The sequence below is a fragment of the Aythya marila genome, assembly GCF_965140915.1.
Source record: "Aythya marila genome assembly, chromosome: 1".
Lineage (NCBI taxonomy): Eukaryota > Metazoa > Chordata > Aves > Anseriformes > Anatidae > Aythya > Aythya marila.
The window spans coordinates 140,508,659-140,531,091 of NC_139042.1; the positions used below are offsets into that span (position 1 = coordinate 140,508,659).

Here is a 22,433-nt window from a genome sequence, read left to right on the forward strand (position 1 = left end):
CAGTTCAGACCTAGATCTAGAAGATTGATCTTGAAACCATTAACGAAAAAAAAAAATAAAATCTGTGTTTGGATCACGCTTGGTACAAAATTTCAATCTGTTTGCCTTTATTTAAACTGTAAAAAATGCAGAAGCAAGAATAAAAGCTATTTTTAAAACACTAATAGCGTATATATCCCCTGATTTGGAGTATAACTTCAATGTCATTAATTTTAGGCAAATTTCTGACAATGGAGGATCTTGTACATAGTATGACACATATGTCCTTACCAGAGCTGAGCAGAGTGGAAGGACCACCTCCCTTGGCCTGCTGTCAATGCTGGCACCTTTCATAAAAACTGAAAACTCTGTTTTTCCATTAAAAAAAAAAAATAAGAAGAAGCAAATATTGGCCCTCATAAGAACAAGCATTATCAGCTCTGCCAGTTTCTTCCAGACCGCACAAGGTGCTACAGACAGGGTCTGTAGTAATTCACACAGTTTTCAGCTTTTTGGACATGTAGCATTGCAGCTGAATAAATAAGTTATGTGACGTTCTTTTCTGTATCAGTTTACAAGGCTGAAATGTGTATGAACAGATGAGGGAAACAAAATAGGTTTCAAGATGGCTATCTATCTGAAACATTCTGTTATCAACTTCTATGTGATCATCTGTTCATGAGATTTTCTTATGGACAGATGATCTGGGTTTCATATGACCACTGTCCCATCCCATGAAAATCTGTGAGATTCCAAATATTATTTCACAAACAAAACTGAAAACTTCCAAGTATTCCTTTTCCTTTTGTAAAAGGATGCTCTGCTGGCTCTTAGCATTCAGCTCTTATTTTCTACCATTCTCCAATGTGCCAAACTGTGTTTTTCTTGGATGGTGCTTTCTTGCTCCTGGCTGTTGAGGACTATTAATTTTGTTGACATAATTAACTATTCATTGACACAGGACCTTGAATTTGCTTCTCCCCACGTTACAGGAGGACAACCCTAATCTCTAGGTTACAAAGGCATCTTCCCTACCACTCATAAAGCTTTACTCTTTGTGTAACGGCTCCATCAGGAGAGGTTAAGAGACTGTCTGGGCAGTGTGGTGTTTGGAAAGCTCTTCAGTGAGGTGGGAGATCTACTGCCAATCCCCTATTCTGATGAATATTTGCTCCTAAAAAAGATGCTAACACCTTTTAACGGCTTCTCTGAAACCAGTTAGATTGGATCAGAGATGAATTTAGTGCAGAAACTCTCCCAATATGTACTACTTATACATGTATTTTAGAACACTAACCACAGTCTACTAAATGGACTTGAATATAAATGAACTGTCACTATGGGAGAATAGTTGAAATAATCTTGGATGTACTGATAACATTGTCTCTACTGTGCACACTGCTTTAGAATCTCATTTCAGTCTGTACCTAAAAATCTATATGTCAAAAGAAAATATCCTGAGTGCCATCTTCAAACTATAACATGACACAAAAAAGCCATCTTTCTATATGATAGAGCTACTTCTAATTTTCCCATTAGACCAAACGACATCATAAAGAATATCTGCCAACAACATGATATAAAACTGTACCATGCATCATGAAAAATAATTGCAATTCAATTACTCCTGAATTATAAAACCGTCAAATAGGTGTAATAAGACAAGAGCCTTAGAACATATGAAAAACTGCTTAGCATAGATAATTATATATGTTTGAACAAAATCCCCAAAATAAAAGATGTGCAGTTTGAAGGAACAGGGTAATCATGCCAAACAATTCTCATTTATAGCAATGGTTCAAGAATCAGCAATTTTAAAACCATCTCCCTGGGGAAAAAAAAAAAAAATAATAATAATAATAATAATAATAAATTAGGAAACCTTTCTCTCCATTTACTTAGGCCATACCCAACAATGGGACAAGAACCTATTTTCTTGCCTCCATTACCCTCTTCCTCAGATTCTAGTTTGGCAAAGTATTCAGTGTTGCTGCTTTGAATCACAGGATGCATAAGGTTGGGAGCACCTCTGGCAATCCTCCAGTCCATCACCCCCATCCAAATCAAAATCACCTGCAGCAGGTTGCCCAGCACTGTGTCAAGTTGGGTTTTGAATATCTCCAAGGATGAGGACTCCGCATACTTTCTGAGCAACCTCTTCTAGTGTTTGATGACCCCAGAAATTTTTATTTATTTTAAAATGAGTTTCCTGTAATTTAGTTTATGTCCTTTACCTCTTGTCCCATCACTAGACACCACTACAAAAAACATGGCCCCATCTTCTTTACATCCCCCACAACACACATTTATCCACCCTGATCAGATCCCCCTGAACATTCTCCAAGCTGAATAGCCTCTTTCAAAGAGATATGCTTCTCTCTCTTCATCCATCATCTTCATGACTCTTCACTGGACTCACTCCAGTATGTCCACATCTTGTGCTTTCTTGCATTTGCACTTGCTTAAGTACTTAATGATACATCTTGTCCGCTCTTTGACTGCCTTTGCAGCTTAGGCTTAGCATTGTTTATTCATAAAAATATTTTGTCTTTCCTTAATGCTCTCTATCTAAGAATTAGAAGGCCACTGTAAGTTTTAGTGAATTCAACCCTTAGCACCTCTGTGAAGTAATTCAAAGCAATTTCTGTTGTCAAGATGGAGAGAGCAAGATCCGAGCAAACTAACATGGCTTGTGTACAAACGGAGAGGCAAATCTGTGGAAAAAGCTATGGAGGTTTTGCTGGCTGTCAATTCTATCCTTTAGTCACACTTCATGCTTGAACAGGGGAAGAAGAAAGAAAAAAAAATAGACTAGGTAATATGTAGGACTCAGGGAGAAATGGCTGCATCACTCTTTCATAGAACAAGCAGAGAACAGTAAGCTTTTTGCAACAACGAGAAAGCTTTCTGCACTCCTACACATTCCTGAGAGAAAGGTTCAATTCACTTTCTTGGGGTGTTACCTTCTGGCAGAACAAAGAAAAAACATCTTTCCTACATCCTATTTAATTATGACTACAAAAGGAAAAATAAACAAATATACTTCTTAAAACATAGCCTTTCCATAAATAAAATTCTCATGCTGGTCTTGCACTTTCACAGACAAAAGTTGCCATGGAACAAGACAGTAGGAGTTACATCTCTCCTGCAGCAAGGCAGAACTGGGCTTGTGTTCCACGCTGCATCTCATTAAAGTGTGGAAAGTTTTACAAGAATAATTACTAAAGGGAGAATAAAGTTATCCAAGTGTGATGTGATACCATAGCTCCAGAACTCCCCAGAGAATTCCTCAAATGATCAAAAATTTTAATAACTGGTTCCTTCATTAATGCTATTTTTCAGCCTTCAAGGCATACTTTTACAACATGTAATACATCTTCATGAAATACAAAACAGTTTTATAAAAGTAGATTTGTTAATCTAACAGATTTCACAAATGAACTTTCTAAACCTCCTCATGACTGCATTTCAGTTTCTTAATTGACCTTTTACATTGTTGACAGAGCACTTGGGTTTTGTGTGCATTTGTTCTTCTAGTATGTAGTCAAGCAAATATTAGCCCACATTTTTTCTGATGCTCACAAAGTTCTTCAGAAGCATCAGATTTCAGATGCTGTGAACTCCCAAACACTATCATATTCTGGAATTGGTTCCTGCTCATCCCGGTACTGACTTATGGCTATCTGCACAGTAGTCCTCCGAGACTGCAGTGTAAGCCAGAGCAAAAATTTCTAAAGTGGTTGTCCAAGGAAAGATTTTAAGTAGAAGAAGTTTCATTAACACCTTGTGAAACAGGATATAATAAACAGGATATTGACCAAAGTAACACCAAATATTTTATTTTTTTTTTTTAGAGTTCGTATTGGAAGTTGAATCTATTTTTTTTTTTTTTGAATTTTTACTTTATGTAGTCCTACTGCCTCTTTTATTAAGGACAAGTGATTGCCAGGTGATTAAACTAAAGCTCAATTAAAACCACATCAAGGAACTAGATAACCTATAACTGCTGTAAAAGTGATTAAATAAATAAATCAAGAAAGATCACATTGTTCTAAGAAGTAGTACATGGTCTTAGCACTTAGGATGTTAACTAATTTATTGATTGTGATCTGTGACTGAACCACCACACCTATAACAGCCACATGCAAAGGTAATTCAAACTAAACAACAATGAAAATCACCCAGCTCCTCCTTACTATGTCATTTATAAGGATCAACCAATTGTTCCTTTTCCTTTGTTTGCTACCCAAAATTAGAGTAAATGCAACCACATGAGAACTAAGGTACAGTCATCCTAGCTAGTAACTCTGCTGTCTCTAGGGGTTCCCATGATATGATTCAGTTTGAATTGCTAACACCCATGAGAACAGGTAAACTTTACACTTCTAAAGAAAGCTATTTTGTAGGAAAACAGACTATTTAATGTTAAAATATCTATAGGAGTAAGAGTATAGTTATCCCAATTTTTTCTATCTGATTCTAAAATATAATCATACCTTCTTTTTAAAAAATAAAGGTTTTTCTTCATGAACAGTTAGATAAGAGTAGCTTCATGCAAAAAAAAAAAAAAAAACCAAAAAACAAAAAATCTACCTGCCTCTTAGTCAAAATGTTGTTGTCACTTGTATTTAGATTTAGAGTTTGCTTCACTAGGCTTTGATGGAGAAACTAAACTGAGTTATAAATGATTTTTAGGTTGGATTTATCTGCTTTGTTGGTCCAAATGATGATCACATCATCTTCTACAGGTGAGAAGACAGAAACAGTTCTTGGTTGTGCTACAAGCTACAGCCATTTTCATCCCCAACTGGATATCCTGGGGGGGTGGGTAAGAAAAGAAAAAGGAAATTATTTGGTGTCTGAGTTCTAGCTTCAGGTTTTATTGGATTAAACATATATTATTATTATTATTATTATTATTATTATTATTATTATTATTATTATTATTATTAATTTAGGGAACCATCTTTTGCTACTTTAGCCTAGGTTTCAGAACTTCCACTTTTTGCATTTGAGTCATGGATGCTTTAGAAACAAGATAGGGAAGTAAACCAGAACTTGACAGCAACATTCTGAGACTTTTTTGGAGGTAATTTTGGAATCTGTCTTTATCCATACTGAATATATACTATTGTGCATCTATTTTGGGATGTAGAAATCCTAATAGATCTGAGGATGTAAAACTTGAGTAGTTATATAGATGGATGGGAAAAAACAGCAGAGATGATATTTAAAAAATGCCATCAGTGGTTTTGAGAGCTCTGTTCAGAGAAGCAGGCCTGATCTACCGCTGCCTTGTATGCACTTATATTTGTGCAAAATGGATGCAAAATACTTCTCGTTCATATTTAGGACTATTTTGAACAAGTGTTAGTGATCTCAATGAACTGCATAAAAAGGAAAAAGTGATCTGGGAAATCTGCAAACTTCTCTGTGGATAAAATATTATCCACAGAAGCATTAAAAAGCATTATTTCTTTGGCTCTTTCTAATTTCCATTCAAGCTGGTGATTGCTTTTTGTTGAGTGTGTTGTTTGTGCTTCTGTCCCGTATAATGCATTGTAGCACAATATCTGGTTTCTAGAGAAATAGTTTTGGTTTAGTTTATTTTCAGATTGCTTTTTCTCTTTGGTAATGTATTTAACTTATTGTCTTTTAAACTTGCTTCTCTAATTTAAATGTAGTAGCATTACTTATTTTTACAATTAACTTTCTTATCTGAATTTCAACCAAATATAACAAATGTAATAGATTAGATGCTGTTAACCTTAAAAAAAAAAAAAAAAAAAAAAAAAAGTGCTTGCTTTTTCATTTGTTGTCTAATTAAAACACCATCTTATTTTATCCAAATTATTTTCTTGATCTATTATTTGAATTCCACTGAAATGTTAACTTTCCCATGTATTTAGACCTTTATCTTTAACATATGTATAGAGTTGCACATATGGTATCGTATTCACGTAATTTAAAGGGTAATACAATTTGGGGGAAAAATCTTTTTCATCCCCACATGGATTAATTAAATAAACTAATTGAATACCTGAATATTGCTAAATGTAGAAATTGAAATGTTGGTAGAGATCATTTACTTATTTAATGCTCTTTGATCCTATATGTAATGTCACAAATGTGACAGGTGCCTAGGAAATTGTAGTGGTGAAGTGTGGAATTCAAAGCGAGAGCCTTAACAGTTTGCTAATTGCAGTGGAAGAGAACAGAAGTATACCTGCAACTTAAGCTGCCCTACTCGGTCCACCCTGAAAAAGTCAAGCATGCCTGGTGCAGACAGTGGAGAGGTTCAAGAGAAGCAGCTTTGGGATGCTGCTGCTGACAAGGAGCAAAGACTGACACCCAGTAGACACAACCATGCTAGAAATGTGTCTCAGCCTGAGAAGAAACTCCAAGAGGCCATTTGTGTGCTGCTGGTGGAGCTGTGTGAGAGATTCACATTCTTTGGCATTGTCTGCAACATGATCCTCTTTTGCACTGTCAGACTTGGCTATCGCAACTACCAGGCAGCTATTGTCAATATGTGCTTTGTAGGCACCTCCATGTTGACGCCAGTGCTGGTTGGCTGGCTTGCCGAATGCCTTGTGGGAAGGACCAAGCTTGTGTGCATCTGCATGTTTCTACACTTCCTAGGTAGGTGACAGCCCGGTGACTATTTAATGTTTTAATAATTGTATTATAGAAAAACATTGCTGAACACTGTTTGAAATGTAATAATTTTCTCCAGCCTCATGGGCAACTTCACTAATAGCTAATTACTTCATTTTTCCTCTACAAACTGTCTTGTGGCTTTTTGTGTACGTCATTTTGTGTGTCAGTATTTTGAAAAAGACTAAGAAACATTTGCACATATGGCTTGTGGATAGCTGGCACATGAACTTTCCTGCTCTGAATTGGCTTAGCTATTCAGAGCAGAGATGCTCAGCTCTTTCTTAAATTGGTCATGATAACAAGCATACATTGTTACTAGTGTAACTAGTGTTTGGGGGCAAACGTGAGATATAAGTCAGTTTGAGAGAGAGATTGGAAATGGTTTCCCAGCTGTTGGTACCAACATTTTTATTGTATGTAAAGGTATATGACTATTGTAGTTGGACCAGTGGGAAAGATGCATTTAAGTACACATCGGTATAAACAAACATTGCTGTAAGTAAAGAGGTTATATCCTCATACCTATATTGAGAGTCTGGTTTCTGATAAAGTATTCTGAATCCTCCCCACCTGTTTTTCTGAAGATCTTTTGTATAAGAGCACTGCTTAAACTAAGTATGACTCTTCTGTAGCAATTAGTGCATTTCACAGCTGGTGGTTGTTCTGTTGGGTTAAACTGAGCAGATAGAAATTCGTCTTACTTGCACCAATTGTTGAGGATTAGCAGGTGTGACTTTTGCAATAGCCAGCCATGTTGTTTAGACATGCAACAAACTAAAGGGGAAGAAAAAAGTCATTCCTGAAATCATCTTCTCTAGTTTCCCAAGTGCCCTTGAGTTGACTGAAAAACCATTGTGTAAGCAGCCTGTAAAAATGACTGCAATTATGTTCCTTTGTTTGTTTGTTTTCCCTATGGGCTTCTGGGTTGGAATCTTCTGCAATTTGTCCTTTCAATACGCATCTTGAAGTAGGAGACCAGTGACACTGACAGAATTTGATGATTTCGGGTGTTGTTTTAAACTGTACTTTTGATGAAAACTTCTTTTTTTTTGATAGACCATTATATATTTCTGATCTGTTTGATGCACAGTCATAGTCTTAGTCTCACTAACATTGGTGGTGTTTGCACATTGCTATATTTTGAATTTAGCCTCCAATTAAAACTCAGAGAATCTGTAGCTGACCAAATCTGAAAGACTTGCTTTGCAGTCTAGAGCTGGTAAAAGCAATTCATTGCAGTGCTCCTATAGCTAAAGTTCTTGCGGAAGGGGCGGGGGAAATCCCCTGAAGCTGCAACAGAAAACGAGAAAATTCTCTTCCATCAAAACAAGCAAACAAAACAAAAACATGTTTGAGAATTTGTTTAAATTATAGTTCTTATTAAAAGTCTGGGTTAAAGAAGACACAAAACAGATTTTTGTTCCACAATGAGGGGCTTTTTGGCTGTTTTTTTTTTTTTGTCGGGCAAATTACATGCCTCAGCTGGTCCATTCTGCCAAGTGGAGAGCTACTGCCCTCTACACGCAGGCAATGGAGAAGGCACAATGTGAAGAGCTGCATTTCCAGAGTAAGCTCTTCCAGAGTAAGATTGGAGGACCTGAGTCCTTACAAGCATTTGGGGCAGAAAAGTGCTTTCTCAGAGGCCCTTAGTCATCTTGCCTTTCTGTATTTAGTGATACCCAGAAAGGTTCTAGATCTGTATGGGAGTAAGACCCTTTCTCTTTGCACTCATCTCTTGTCTTTGAATTTTTTTCCATGTCTTTTCAACATAATTGCTTATAAATTCTAATTTTTCAGTCTGATTTTAATCTATTTCAAATAATTTCCTTCCCATTCCAGGCACAGCCCTGCTACCTGTTGTGGCTTTCCCATTTGAAGACATTTACATTGACAGACGACACATTCTTCTTCATACGCTAACAAAAAAAGAGCAGAAAATAGTATTCTACTTTGCACTACTCACAGCTAGCCTGGGAATAGGAGGCATAAGAGCTATAGTTTGTCCATTAAGTGCATACAACCTTGAGGACTGTGGACCAAAGGAACTTCTTTCTTTTTTCAACTGGTTAGTAACTAAATGTTAGCTAAATATCTGTAGAGAATGATACAGCATTGCCTTGAAATTTATTTGCAGACTTACAAGACAGATTCCAAGATGGTGGATTTTGTTTTGGGATTTCTGTTTAAACTGCAGAAACTTTAGATTTTTGGAATAATTTCCAAGAGTTTCTGAAAAAAAAAAAAAAAAAACACCTTTTGCTATAGTTCTCATTTTGCTAAAGATGATCATCTATTTTGGCCTCCATCAGAAATCTTCAGTTGGAATTAGGATGAATTGATTTGCCCAAATATTCAGACTCAATAAGCTAGCTGCTGTTAGGAAAACCAAACGGAATACAATGTTCTACCTTTAACATGTCTATATCTTGAGGATATTTTGCTATTACTCACTGATGATGGCAAAATTCAATAATACGTTAAAATTTGCATAAGAATAAATTTTTAGAAGTGACAGCAGTAGTTCACTGGTTTATTGGAACTAAGAATTGTTAGTAGCCTCTAACTACTAAAATAAGTGTAAGGATTTGCTGTATTATTTCAGCTCAGCCACTGTGAAGATTTAGCATGAGATAAGCTATTTGACATTGGTGTTTCATTTGGAGTATTTCATATTTTTTTCAGAAAAACTTTGAGAAAAATTTCTGGGAGGTAAAATGCTTCCTAAAAAATCGGTTTTTTGTTTGTTTGTTTCAAATTAACTGTTCCTCTCTGTGTGTCAGAGGGGTCAATTTTGGTCATATATTTGTATTTATTTACCACTTTAATAGCACTAAACATTCACCTTTACTTCTGATTAAACTGTGGAATGAGGATCAAAGAAGTATCAGTGGGAACTTCTGGATTCCTGCTTTAAGGCAGGGTGAAACAAGCTCTAAACTGCCCCCTTTTCTTTCCCTTCCCTATGCATGCACACTTTTAGAATCAAAACTGAGCACATTTGCATATTGACAATATAATGCTGAGGAACCAATGAAGATTATGAATCAGTTCTCTCTTACTTTGGGGATGGCTCTCCTGGCTATTCTTTTTTCCTCCAATTATGTTAATATCAGAGTTTCGAATTAAATTCAAACTTGAGTGAATAAAGCAGCTTTACCAAAGGTGGATGAGACTATTTAGCTCCTTAGAGCAGATTCTGCCTCCTTGACCTGCCCATAGGAGAGATGGGAAAAAAAAAAATCCTTATTTTTTACTCTATTCTAAGTTTTAATCCTTAATTAGCAACATCATTTTGATTAAATAAGACTCTGGGAGATTAAGACTGGAGAGCAATCAGTTGTTCTGAAAGATAGCTCTAGAGAATTTAGTGTACTGTGGTCTTAGCCATTCAGAATTGTGTTTAATCAAAGTGACATTTCTCAGTGTTGATTACAAAGGAGACATAATATGAATAAAAAGTTCCTTGGGGGAATCCAGATGGGTCAATTTTGGGGGCTTTGGAAATATTAAGAAAGGCATGTGTGCGATTTTAAAGAAATAAAATAATTTTTGTGATGACATCCACAGAAGGGCTCCTTGATTGCAATCTCAAGATATTTTTTTTTTAAATAGGGTTATATTCCTAGTGATCTTAATCTTGTTATAATCTCTCAGAATATAATCATTATCCCTTGGTACCCTGTTTTCTATTGGTAGGTGTTTTTCACAGGATTGAATTTTAAAATAATAGATGAAAAGAGAGTGGTTGCATACTCTTGATTAGCCTATGTTCTTAACAAGTTCTATTTTTTTTTTTAAATCAGATATACTGTGTTAATGATAAAAGAAATAGTGAAGTACAAACTTGTAATTACCTATTGTCTTTGTGAATGGAATTAAACAACTGCTTTGTACATCAGGGCCTGGGCCTAACCTCTAGTATGATCTATGGCTGTGGCCACCTAAACAAATTGTGTCTACAGGAGTAGAGAATAAGTGCAAAGGATACAGTCCGAACTAAGGATAAGTTGTCAGTGTTGTCTTGTCTTACTGATTTGCTGAAAAACAAAACAAAACAAAAAAATCAGACAATATGGGACCAGTAGTGTTTCTCTTCTCTTTCATTCTACTCATTCTGTTTGTTTGGTTCACCTTGTCTTTTCAGAGAATTCCATAGTGCTTCTGAAAAAATTTAACCACCTCCTAAAAAGTTCTAGTACAGAAAAATATGTAGCTTGGATACTGTCCCATTCTCATTCTAGGTCTGAGTCTAGATAAATCAAAACTTAAATTGTTAGAGCTCAATGTGCTTAAAAAAATAAAAGCAAATAGTATTTCAAGTAGCAGGAATACTTATTCAGTACTCAAAATATATACTTATTCAGTATTCAGAATGAATCCAAAAAGTGTTGAAAATTCAATTTTAGAACATTTTCAAGGCTTTTTAAAATATAGATCTGTTTTCATTCATTGAGTTCATCTTCATTGTTTTATTAAGTAAAAAAAAAAAAAGTCCATACTCTATAAACATTAACAATACTCTTAAAAGTCACATGGATAATACTACTGAAGTTACCATAATGAATACATTCCCATAAGACATTCTAATAAAATTATTTTCTTCTGGGCATTTCACAATAACATTTCAGTTTGTATCAGAACTGCATTTTTGAGGAGACCTCAGAGTGCAGAAGTTGGGTACCTTTTAGAACACCTAACCACAACAATGATGATATATTTAGTACCCTCAAGCCACTAGCAGGCTTTGAGTCTGTAGGATCAGATTACAACAATAGTGAAGTAAAATTCTCAATGTATATAATGTGGACACTGGGTCCCTGATGCAAGGTAAATGGCTCTACAAATCCACTCCTTTTGTCTTGCAAATAAGATATAACACCAAGGATTTTCCAAAAGTATGGTGCAATATCTGAAAAGGGGTATCCTCAAAGCAGAAGCTTTTCACAATAAATTAATATTTTAATCAAAGTCCTCCATGGACTAAGGCTTTTTTTTTTTTTTTTTTTGGACTAAGACCGAAAGTGAAAGTCTACTACCAAGTGATTAAACTGTTGCATGACATTCACAGTACACAATTCACTGTTCCAGTCTGCATAATCCAGGCCAATAGATCAGAGCTACAAAACAATTCATACCCCAAGCAAGTTACCTGAACATTAGATCACTGGCTATTCTAAATATATGAAGTCCACCTCCCCCAAGTAGGAGGAAATATTTTATTTCACACCAGAGGAAATAATTGAAGGGTTGCTATATACACTGTTATTTCTCTGTTAAGCTTAAAATGTGGTTTCATTATTTTGCATACATACATCTTACATTATCAGGTATTAAAAGTGTAAATGGTAAATGCTGATTTAATTCTTCCTATCCAGAAGGATATTTTTGGTATCAGACTGATAATTTGTTCAGCTCCACTACCCTAGTACAGTTAGTTTAATTGTTTACCTCATGGACCTGAAACATTGAAGTGAAATTTGGTGCAACTTCTGTGTCAATGTGTGATGCTGTCTACAGTTGCTATATTTACTGTGCATTTAATTTATTGTTTTAAATTTTATATTCTGTAAAGTCTAAATTATTCAGCTTCTCCAATTTTGTCTCTTCTCTCTTTTTGTGTGTACTAGGTTTTATTGGTTGATTAACTTAAATTCAGCAGTTGTCTTTGTTAGTATCTCTTATATCCAGCAGTCTGTGGCTAGGAACCTTGGTTTCCTTATCCCTTTTGTGTCCATACTTATGGCCATGATCACAATTCACATGGTGCGTGGTGAAATGATTTACAAACCCAAAACAGGTAAGAAGCAACTGTCTCTTAGAAAGTATCTTTGGAGATTATTTTCATAGAAGAGATCACCTTGCACATATAAATAAGCTCTTTGACAATACCCTGTTTGGCTGTAGTTACTTGGGTCTCTATGTAACTGACAATATCCTCTGTAATGACAGACATGCAGATTCAGTATAGGCTGAAAAAATTGAGTATGGTGTCTAGTAAATTTATGTACACCTTCTGCAATGTCAAGACAGCTTCAGACCAGTTGTCTGTACAGGAGCAGGTACTATATGCATGCAAGGGAATGGATGCATAAACCAAGTACCTGGGAATATCAGAGTGATAAACTAGAAAAATTTAGTCAAAACAAACAAACCCAAAGAAATGAATTCCCTCTGTGTGCATGCACACACATGAAAAAAAAAAAAAATCATGATAATATCTGACTCAGGTCTCTACTTTAAAGGCCAGCATCAAATTAGGTAGCTTTTTGTAGAGAATGGTGGTTGTCTGGCTCTCTAGGACTCACTAAGGGTTTTACGACCTGAGAAGCTAAAAACATTTAGTATCTATCCCCAGGCTAAACTTTCATATGGACTAAATCTGTAGTAGTTTATCATCTAACTAGTTCAATTTTACTAAGTGAAGTAACAATCCTGAAGATAAGACATCATTAATCTGGATGACACTAATCATCCATAAATCAAGCAGAATATTTTTTCTCAAGAAATTTTTTTCCCCAATGAATTTTCCCTATGAACATTGTTCAATTTTTCATATATTTTCCACATTTCTGTAGAATGCCTATTTCTAGACTAACATCTGCAAAGTTTTTATCTTCATAGTCAAAATAAAAGATAATATACTTTGTAACTTCCAATAAGATGGTTAAATATGAAATTCATCATAACTGCTATTAAAATCCATAAGTGACCTTACAGGATTCTTATATATGCTACCTTTTTTATTTTAAGGTAGCTCTTCAAATATGGATCATGCATCCAATTATGTTCAGCTGTCAAGCATGGACTTCGTTTGCATTTCTTCCCACTGCTATAATTTTTAGGATTGGCAGATGACCAGAGATGAGGAAGAAATGTGCATCTACCATCTAGGGTGCAATATAGGATTCTTTATTTTTATTGTAATAAAGTAGCATAGATATTCATATTACATCAAGGTCGAAGTAGCAGAACATTAGAACCAAGGTCTGAAGTATAATGGAGAAGGAAAGTTGCTTTCTGAAAGTTTTTATATCTGTAGAGATGGATATTTTTAAGAAAACATTTGCAATATAAGTATAGAGTGCATGTTTAACTACTCAGTGTGTTCTTGAGTAATCTGAGTAATTCACTACTGTGGAGTTCTGTGGGATTTACTTATTTGCTTTTAAAGAACAGGTGAACAGTTAGAACTTATTCTAACTGTATAATTGGCAAAAACCTCTTGATATAGATTAGGTCTATGCATCGCTCAAGTTGCTATCTGAAATCTAATATCAAGCAGTTTATATCCTCTAGTAAACGAGGAAGATAAATCTGTTTAGAAATCCATGTTAAGAAATGCACCTAAATAATGTATTTTCCAGTTATAACTCATAAAAGTGATGTTTCCTAGGTATTTGACTGAAATTACATTCAAGAGGGCCCCAGCTAATCCATTAGGAAAGGCACTGATATGTCAGGATTTTATTTGTATTTTAGCCTTTCTTTCAATGAGAATAAGTAAGGAAGAACCTGTCCTACATATTCCAATCCAAAGGAAAAGAGATGGTCATAACTGTATTTGAGACTAGGACAGAGCTGTTGTATTGCTTTGTCTGAGAGATCCACTGTATCTGCTTGGGGGTACTCTGAGCATGTCCTAATTTCAACTCTGACTGGGTCCAAATATTCATAGAGTGGTAATAGCACTGCATAATTTCATTTAATTCTTTCTTCATGAATGTTCAGCCTGTCACAGAGGATGAAGCAAGAGATTATCACTCCTTTGACCAAAACCATGTAATTACTAGCTATGCCAATAATTTGAGTTGATACAGATTTTTTTCTGCTACCATTTTTTTTTTTTTTACTTCTGAAAACAAATTGACTTTGATAAGATCCCTAAGTCCCACTTATTTTCTGATTATCTTCTTAGTCAATTCACCCTGGAAGTCTAAAGACTACTTTGTCTTCAGGTTCATTCTTGAAAGGTTCGTTTTTGAAATATTCTAGATCCTAAACTCTAGCAACATTTACAGTGAACAGTAAGAATACTTGCCTAATACAGTCACAGAGTAAAATCTGTATCCACTTTTTGTTTTGATAATGCTCTCTATTTCAGATTTCATTCAACAACATCAACAGTCCACAGGTTAATGCCAAACAGTTAGTTTAATTACATTTATATTTAATTTCCTTACCTTAGTACTCTCAGTATTTGAAGAACTTACAATAGGTGTTAGATGGACACTTCTAGAAAATATATTCTCCACCAGAAATAGTGTAGACGCTTTTTTTTTTCTTCTACAATCTTTTTGGTTCACCTTAATGTTTAGACAGCATGTATTAAAAAAAAAAAAAAAAGTTACTGTAGTGTTTAAACACTTCAGAAACGCAGAGAGACATGCTACAACCCCAACTCTCACGGATGGGCAACTTACCAAAAGTAAATGAGTCTGCATCTTTGAGCCCAAAGCTAATATGTTTTATTTCTGTTTCTACTGTCTCAGGAATAAGTAAGCAATTCCCAAGCCCAGTAACCTGTGGGCAAATTTTAATATGAAAAAAAAAATAAAATAAAATAAAATAAAATACATTGGAAACTTTTCCTCTCCCACTGCGTGCTACTTGGAAGTCCTGAGATAACATTTCTGGCTTTAAAATGCATCCCTCAAGATTTTCTATCCCATCAGCTCTGTTTAGGACTCCCTTTCCTTCTCATTTTGTTACTGCTGTCTCCTTGCTGTACTCCAGCAGATATGCAATATTTCATTGTTGTCTTGAATTGAAAACTAACATCATTCAATCGATAGAAAGCAAAAGCAAAGGAGGGTAATACTTTACCTTCTCAACCACAACAACAAATTGCCATGGTGCCTTAAATAACTGCTAGTAAAAGGCACTTTCTTCTGTCTCTGTGGATGCTCAGCTGCATTACTTTTTTTTTTCCTCTTAAGTAGTGAATCAAATGATTTCAAAACAGAATGCTTTTGAACAGATCCAGACTTATTTTCTTCCCCCTTTCCCAAAGACATAAGGGCAAATATGTTGGATTATATTTTCTATTCCAAAGTGATTTGTTTGTCTTGTTTATTTTGACATCAAATAGAAATAAACCAATGGCTAATATCTCTGTTTTCAGACAGTTCCCTTCTGACGACTTTTGGGGTAATTGCTAGTGCACTGAAAACTTGCTGTGTGCGGTATCGCTACTTTGGTGGAGGTGTAACAAACTGGCTAGATCACGCCAAGGAAAACTATGGTGGTCATTACAGCGAGATTCAAGTGGAAAGCACAAAGTCACTTGCCAGGCTTTTCCCACTGTTTGCTTTCCAAATTTTATACAGAACGTGTATTATGCAGGTGAGTAAACAGATTAAAAAAAAAATAAAATCAAATTGATAAAGATTAATGTGTTTAGTACAGTGTTTCCAGGCATGTTTTTTAACTGTTTCTTTGCCAGCTGAACCACTTTCCAGAGTACTATTGTCTGAGATGATACTTTATTTCCTCTAACCTCATTAAATAAGCAAAATCACCTTCATCAAGACTTGTGAAGGAGCTTGTTTGGCTTCTTGCTGCTCATTTATATGCATCCTTATTGGTTGAAACATCTAGTGCTAGGGAGTCTTGTGCTCCTCATACTGCTTTGTTATGTTATTGGAGACTCAGGTTCAGCATTCTTCTAAGAAACTGGGAAATTATGTTTTTCAAATGTTTACTCACTTTGGGGCAAGACATAAATCTTTCTTAGCTGTTTTAGTTGCATATTTCATCTACTGTTTTGGTGGGATTATGCAGCTGGTGTACCTATGCTGTATATGGATGGTTTTCCATCTGTGGAAAGAAACAGTCCTTTCAAAGCCTCTCTTCCAGGTTATGTGACTCTTTCCACTTTTAAGTCTTACCACTTTTGAGTGTATGTAATGTAAATGTGTCAGGAAGTTACTTAAGCTGACATGATTCCTTCAGATTAATTTCTGACTGGATGATCCTGGCTAAGCAGGAGTTTGAAGCAGCTTACCTTTTGGCAACTGGCATAACAAATTTGAGCTGGTTTAGTAATTCATTTTTACTTATTTGTTTTAAAATGCGTGCATAGGCTGCTTAAGGAAATTTTTACAAATATGTAACACATACTGTTTTATTGACACTTTCTTGACATCATTCTACATTCCTATCCATCTGCTTCATTCTTTCTTCTTTTCCCCCATCCATGCCAGGAATTTAAAAGAGAGGAAAGGGAAGGAGGAAAAAAAATATATATATATATATCCCTCCCCATGGCTGAAGTGATGCATTAATGACTAGATAAAAAACAAAACCAGGTATCAATAAATCAGAGCTGTAATATCCAGGAATATATTTCAGAAAGAGAAGACTATTTGCACTACTGAAAGAGTACTTTCAGCAGAATTTCTGTTACGTCTAAGGCTCTTTCTTAAACTAGGCAATTGATCAATGTTTTTTTCATAAAGATTAATATTTTCTACATATTATTAAGTTAACAGATTTCATTGCCTGTGATTCACATTGATGATAATTTAATTCCTATTAATAAGTCAATTCTGATTTGCAATAGGAAATGGAAATGAGGAATCAGCAAAATTTGACTTGGTTCTGATTTTTCACAGTTCTGTTGCCATTTATTCATCCTTTTTACAATTTATATTTCTTTCTAGAGGTGAAATATAAGTGAAAATATTTTTATTAAGAGCTAGCACTTGAGTAATTCTTTGTCACTGAACAGACTTCCAGTGACCAGGGTTGAATATAGCTGTTGATGGGTAACCCTTGATGAACTGCATTATAAACTATACTTGAATTTTCAGACAGCTATAAATAATATTCTAACTGTATTTGTCATTGCCAGTCATGCTGAAATGCCATGCAGGATACTGCAGAAATCTATAGTGTACTGAAAGCAGAAATGAGAATACAGAAATCAGTTCTACATCCAGCTCTGTCAAGACTGAATTGCTCAAGTTACCTCTTTTTCCCATTGGTCTGTGAAATGGAGTGGGTTGTAACTGTGTGTTTCACATGGTGAATTAAGCATTGAAATTTCAAGCTTCCTCAAACACAAGCAGAAAAATTGGTTGGTAGAACCAAATGTGGGCTTTTATACATGTATAAATAAACTCAACAGATCTGTAGGCTCACACAAGCAGGAAGAGCTATTCGCTCTTGGAATGAGAGAGGGTCTCACAAGTCTACGTAACTTCATAGATGATTGCCATTGGTGGGTTGCTCATCTTCTGATGATTGGTTTCTGGTTTTAAGTTCCAGAGGTAAAATGAAGCCCTTTGTATACCTGCTATGGCTGTCAGTCACACTAAGCTGCTTCTAAGACTGTGGCCAAATCCATGTAGATTTTAAAGCCATGTGCTGGCAAGAGCATCTAAAAATTTCTCTGACCTAGAGCACACAATTAGAAATTCAAAACATCTTTGTATCCTGTTATTCTCAAATGAAAAGGGAATTCTGTTCTGTTAGTGACTTCTTCACAGAGTGTTTAAAGCACTGAGCAGAATTATTTAGTGTGTTAACTGATAGCTTATTTGATCATTCCTAGTTAGAGCTAATATGAACTGACGGGCTGATGCTTAGATTTTTTTTATTTTTTTTTTTTTTAAGCGAGGAGTAAAGGAAATAAGTTAAAAATGTTAAATCCTAGCAGAGAATGAGAATATTACCATTTGAAAGTCTTTTTATCGTGAATGGTTGTTCCATTTGGTCGATAGGTAATTGATTTTCTGACTTTTTCAGAAGGAAAAGGGTTAGAGAAGTTTCAAAACATAACAATCCTATCCATGAAAGGTAACTGGTATACTAATGAAGTTGGTTTGTATTCCATAATACAGATTCCGTCAGGATATTATCTTCAAACCATGAATTCCAACTTGAACTTCAGTGGATTTGTCTTGCCAATTGCAGCAATGAATGTAATAAGCATCGTGCCACTACTGATTCTTGTTCCTATTTTGGAATGCATTAACTCATGTCTCTTCAGTTCCAAGGGAAGTGGACGTTCTCCTACAATTTATATTGGTACGTTAGAAAACCCATGTGTTTACACAGTTTTTATATGCATTGTTTCTTGGAAGAGAAACTTTGTTAGGTGATAATGATCTTATACAATTATTTCAAATTATAGATATTAAGCTAGACTTGTTTGGGGATGGCTTTGGGATGAATGTTTCAAAGAAATTTTAGTAAACAGTCCTATTAAAAAAATATATATATTAAGGAAAAAATGCATAACTCTTGTTTAGGAAGGTGATAAATACTCTTCTGACCAATACAAGGCATTGAAACAAACACTTGAAGATAGTTAGAAGTCATCTTGAGGAGCTGGTGAGAAAAACAGTACTAACCATTTTAACTTGGGACTTCAACTTGGTTATCTTCTACGTGTTTACATAGCCTTTAACTTTGGAAAGTTTATTTTCTTCAGAAGGTGGTGTGTTTTTTATTTTTGATGGGGAAGGGGTTCTTTCAGTTAGTAGCTCTCTGATATCTTAAGAAAGGTACTGTTCCTTAAAATGGTGAATTTGATTAATTAAGCTACACAAAGAGGCTATCTTTGCATATTTTATGCTGACTTTATATTAGGAGTGCAGCTTTTAAGAAAGAAACTGTTGTCACCGCTATAGTTCATTCCAGACTCTTTAGCTGAATCCAAAGTGTGTGTGGGGGGGGGGACGGGGGGGGACGACTTTTGTCTAGTTCTGTCTGCAATATGTGTTTTTAGAACTGGCAAGCAATAGTAAACATACAGACAGTTGTCTAAAACAAACCAATGTGTATCACTGGGCTGCTGTTCTCAGTGAGCAGGCTCAACATCTGAAATGGAAGTGCTTCTCTAGCACTATAATTTTAATTTGAATATCCAATATGGAATACTTGTCTAGGTGTCCAGGATTTTAATAAACAAAATTATTAAACTGAAACTTAACTTAAACACATCTTGCATGCTTCACTTCCATAACGTGAAGCAGAGGGGGATCTCCAGAGCTGAAGTGTTATCTTTTTCTCATAGAAATAGTGTGAAGTCTTCTCTTTTATTAGTTCCAACATTTTCATCAGTAATCATGTAAGCTCAGACTTGTGGATTGGAGCTCATCTCACAGAAATTCATAGCCTAGAAGCAATGATGGCTTTAATATGGGTGGTGCCCTACAAAGTCGGGCTTCTTTCCTTTGACATTACTGTCTTTCCATTGCCCTGTCCCTGACCCCAGACCTCCGATGTTCTGGGATCTGGAGGGATCCTAAACATTTACCTACTGATATCAGCTACATCTAATTGTACTAGAAAAGCAGCTTCCATTCTACGTTTGTTTAAAACTATTCTTTTTTGGAGATACTCATTAAACTTCCTACATGTTTTATCATCTGGCCTGCATTATAAAACTCAGACAAAAATATTTATAAACGACTATTTTCTCAGTGTGCTACTATTAATTCTGTGCCCCATGGCAAGCAGCACAGTGAGTACTGACACACACAGGTATTAATCTGACTAAATTAGCCTAATTAAGAGTGTTATTAAGTTTTATATAAACCAGATGCATATAACGCAGCAGGTTGCAATTACCCTAGTTTTTAAAATAACATCTGCATTAAACCACAAAAAGCACATTCAGATTATAGTTTTTTCTTAAAACCAAGGAAACTTCAAGTTACTATTAATGTTGTATCCTGTTATGTTAAACAGAAGTAGAATATATGCAGTGGTTTATCCTTAATAGCTTCATTTATTAAAATACCCTCCTGTTAGAGGTGATAAATTACCTGAGGCATAAAATATACCCATGAGTACAGGCAATGCCTTCAGATATCCAAGCATATGACTGCAACTGCAAATATGGTAGACCTCTAAGTGCCAGTATTTTTGCCAACAGTTAATTAGGTTCACAATTATTTTCAGGAGAAAAAAAAAAAAAAAAAGAAATTATAAATAGGATGTTGGTGTTAAGCCAGTTTACAACTACACTTTAATGCAAGCTTTGAAATAGAGGGAAGTTTGAAGACTTATATTCTTAACATACTGAAAGTTTCAGGAAATTATTCAAGGATGAGCCATAAGACAATGTTGAACTATCTGATTGCTCTGTAATAAGATCCATGTGAAAACTGCAATCTATGTTACTTTCTCTGAAATTGCTGGTTTATTTGTAAATTTGGTATGATACAACAAATATGAAAAATCTTAAAGTGAATTTAGATTGTGTTGCAAATATATTGAGTACTTGGACATGAAAAATTAGTTTTTGGAAAATTTAGGGCTTTTCCACTTTTTAGATTATTATGCTGCTTGATTTAACCAGCAGTACAGAAGATTCAGCAGAGAATGGATCGTGTCTTTGCTGGATAGCTGTCCATCAGTTACAGTCAATTTGTTCACTAAGGAGGACATGTTTGGTAGCTCAAAACCACAGGATACTGGACTGCTGCAGCTTTGCTCTTCCTATAGCCAGGCCTTTCATTGCTTCCCTACAGCCAATGTTGATGCTTTTGTGATTACATGGAGAGTTAAGGGAGTAGATCATTCTTACTGAAACTGTAGCTAGACATTTTAAAAACAAAAACAACCAAAAAAACAACAAAAATTGTGGGAGCATGGAGAGATTTATTAGTACCAAGTGAGAAGCACATGACTTCTGACATGGGAACTGTGGTCTCCATTGTCTAGAAATGACAAAAGGAGGGAAACGTACAAAGTTCCAATTCCAGCAGGCTTTCTGATAACACAAATGTAGCTGATATATTTTCCAGGCTGATGGTACCCACACCAAGGTGGCATATAGCTAAGGAGCCTTAGCCTTGAATTTTCTGCCCCTTCTGTCCTAATGCCCAAAGAGTCAGACTTCAGTACATAATATAAATATAAAATGAAACAAAACTTTTGATTGTCAATGTCAGAGCTAATAAGTGTAACTGTTACCAGTCATGAAGTGAGATGAGTCCTCTTAAGAGGGAAACAATATGTGGTCTGGGTATTTGAGCCAAAGTTGTCAAAAGAAAACAAATCCTCATGTCTGTACTTATATCATAGCTTTTAAGGGCTGAGGAATTGCAAAGTTATTCAAAATCAATGGGAGATCAAAACATTAGAAGGTTAAATGTTTCAGGTTAAAGCAATTCTAGATCCTTTTGGTAGCTTATTGGAAGTTTTGTCTTGCACTGAGGCTACACATGCAGCTTTTTTCCCTGTCCTTTGTTCCTGTGCTTGTGTGGTGCTTATGCCTTACCACTAAGGCAGCTGGTATCACTCCATGATTTGCATGTACAGTAATATATTGAACACGGTATTTTGGATCATGCGCTGATACTTCAGCACAACTGAAGAAAAGAGGCAACTAATGTCTTAGGTGCAAGCACTTAAAAAGCAGAAGATTCTCTCTTCTAGTAATGCAGCTGATCCTAAGATGTTAAACAGCCCATCAAATGCATTAACACTTTCAAACACAGGTCAGAACTCTAGTGGAGGGAAAGGGAAAAATGTAGGAACACTTGATCTCCTGATATGTGGTCTGCAGTGATTAACTTTTTCTCTCCCACCTACAATGGCGTGCAACTCTAGTAGCTTAAGTGACTGGACTACTATTTTTTGTACAGAAAACAAAGGGATAAAGCATACAGTGTATATGTATATTTCAGAATTTTACAGCTGCTTGAACTGGAGAATTTCCCTCTGCTTTTGGTACCCAATCCTTTGTGATATCTGGAAAAACTGCCTTCCCTTCTTGCTCTCTTCTCTTCTTAACTCACATAGTCTTTAAAAATTACAGTTATGAAATCTTCTTTTTG

The 22,433-nt window shown here is 35.4% G+C and overlaps 1 protein-coding gene across 1 annotated transcript in view; it reads left to right on the forward strand.

Annotated features, from left to right (window-relative positions):
• Nucleotides 1-6,251: 6,251 nt before the first annotated feature.
• SLC15A5 (solute carrier family 15 member 5) overlaps nt 6,252-22,433 on the forward strand; it is a gene marked incomplete at both ends in the record, with an annotated part of 29,988 nt that continues 13,806 nt past the window's right edge. The window contains 5 exons of the mRNA XM_082751798.1: nt 6,252-6,621; nt 8,479-8,704; nt 12,267-12,436; nt 15,761-15,981; nt 18,483-18,669. Of these exons, the coding sequence (XP_082607924.1) occupies nt 6,252-6,621; nt 8,479-8,704; nt 12,267-12,436; nt 15,761-15,981; nt 18,483-18,669 (1,174 nt within the window). The remainder of the gene's footprint in view (nt 6,622-8,478; nt 8,705-12,266; nt 12,437-15,760; nt 15,982-18,482; nt 18,670-22,433) is intronic.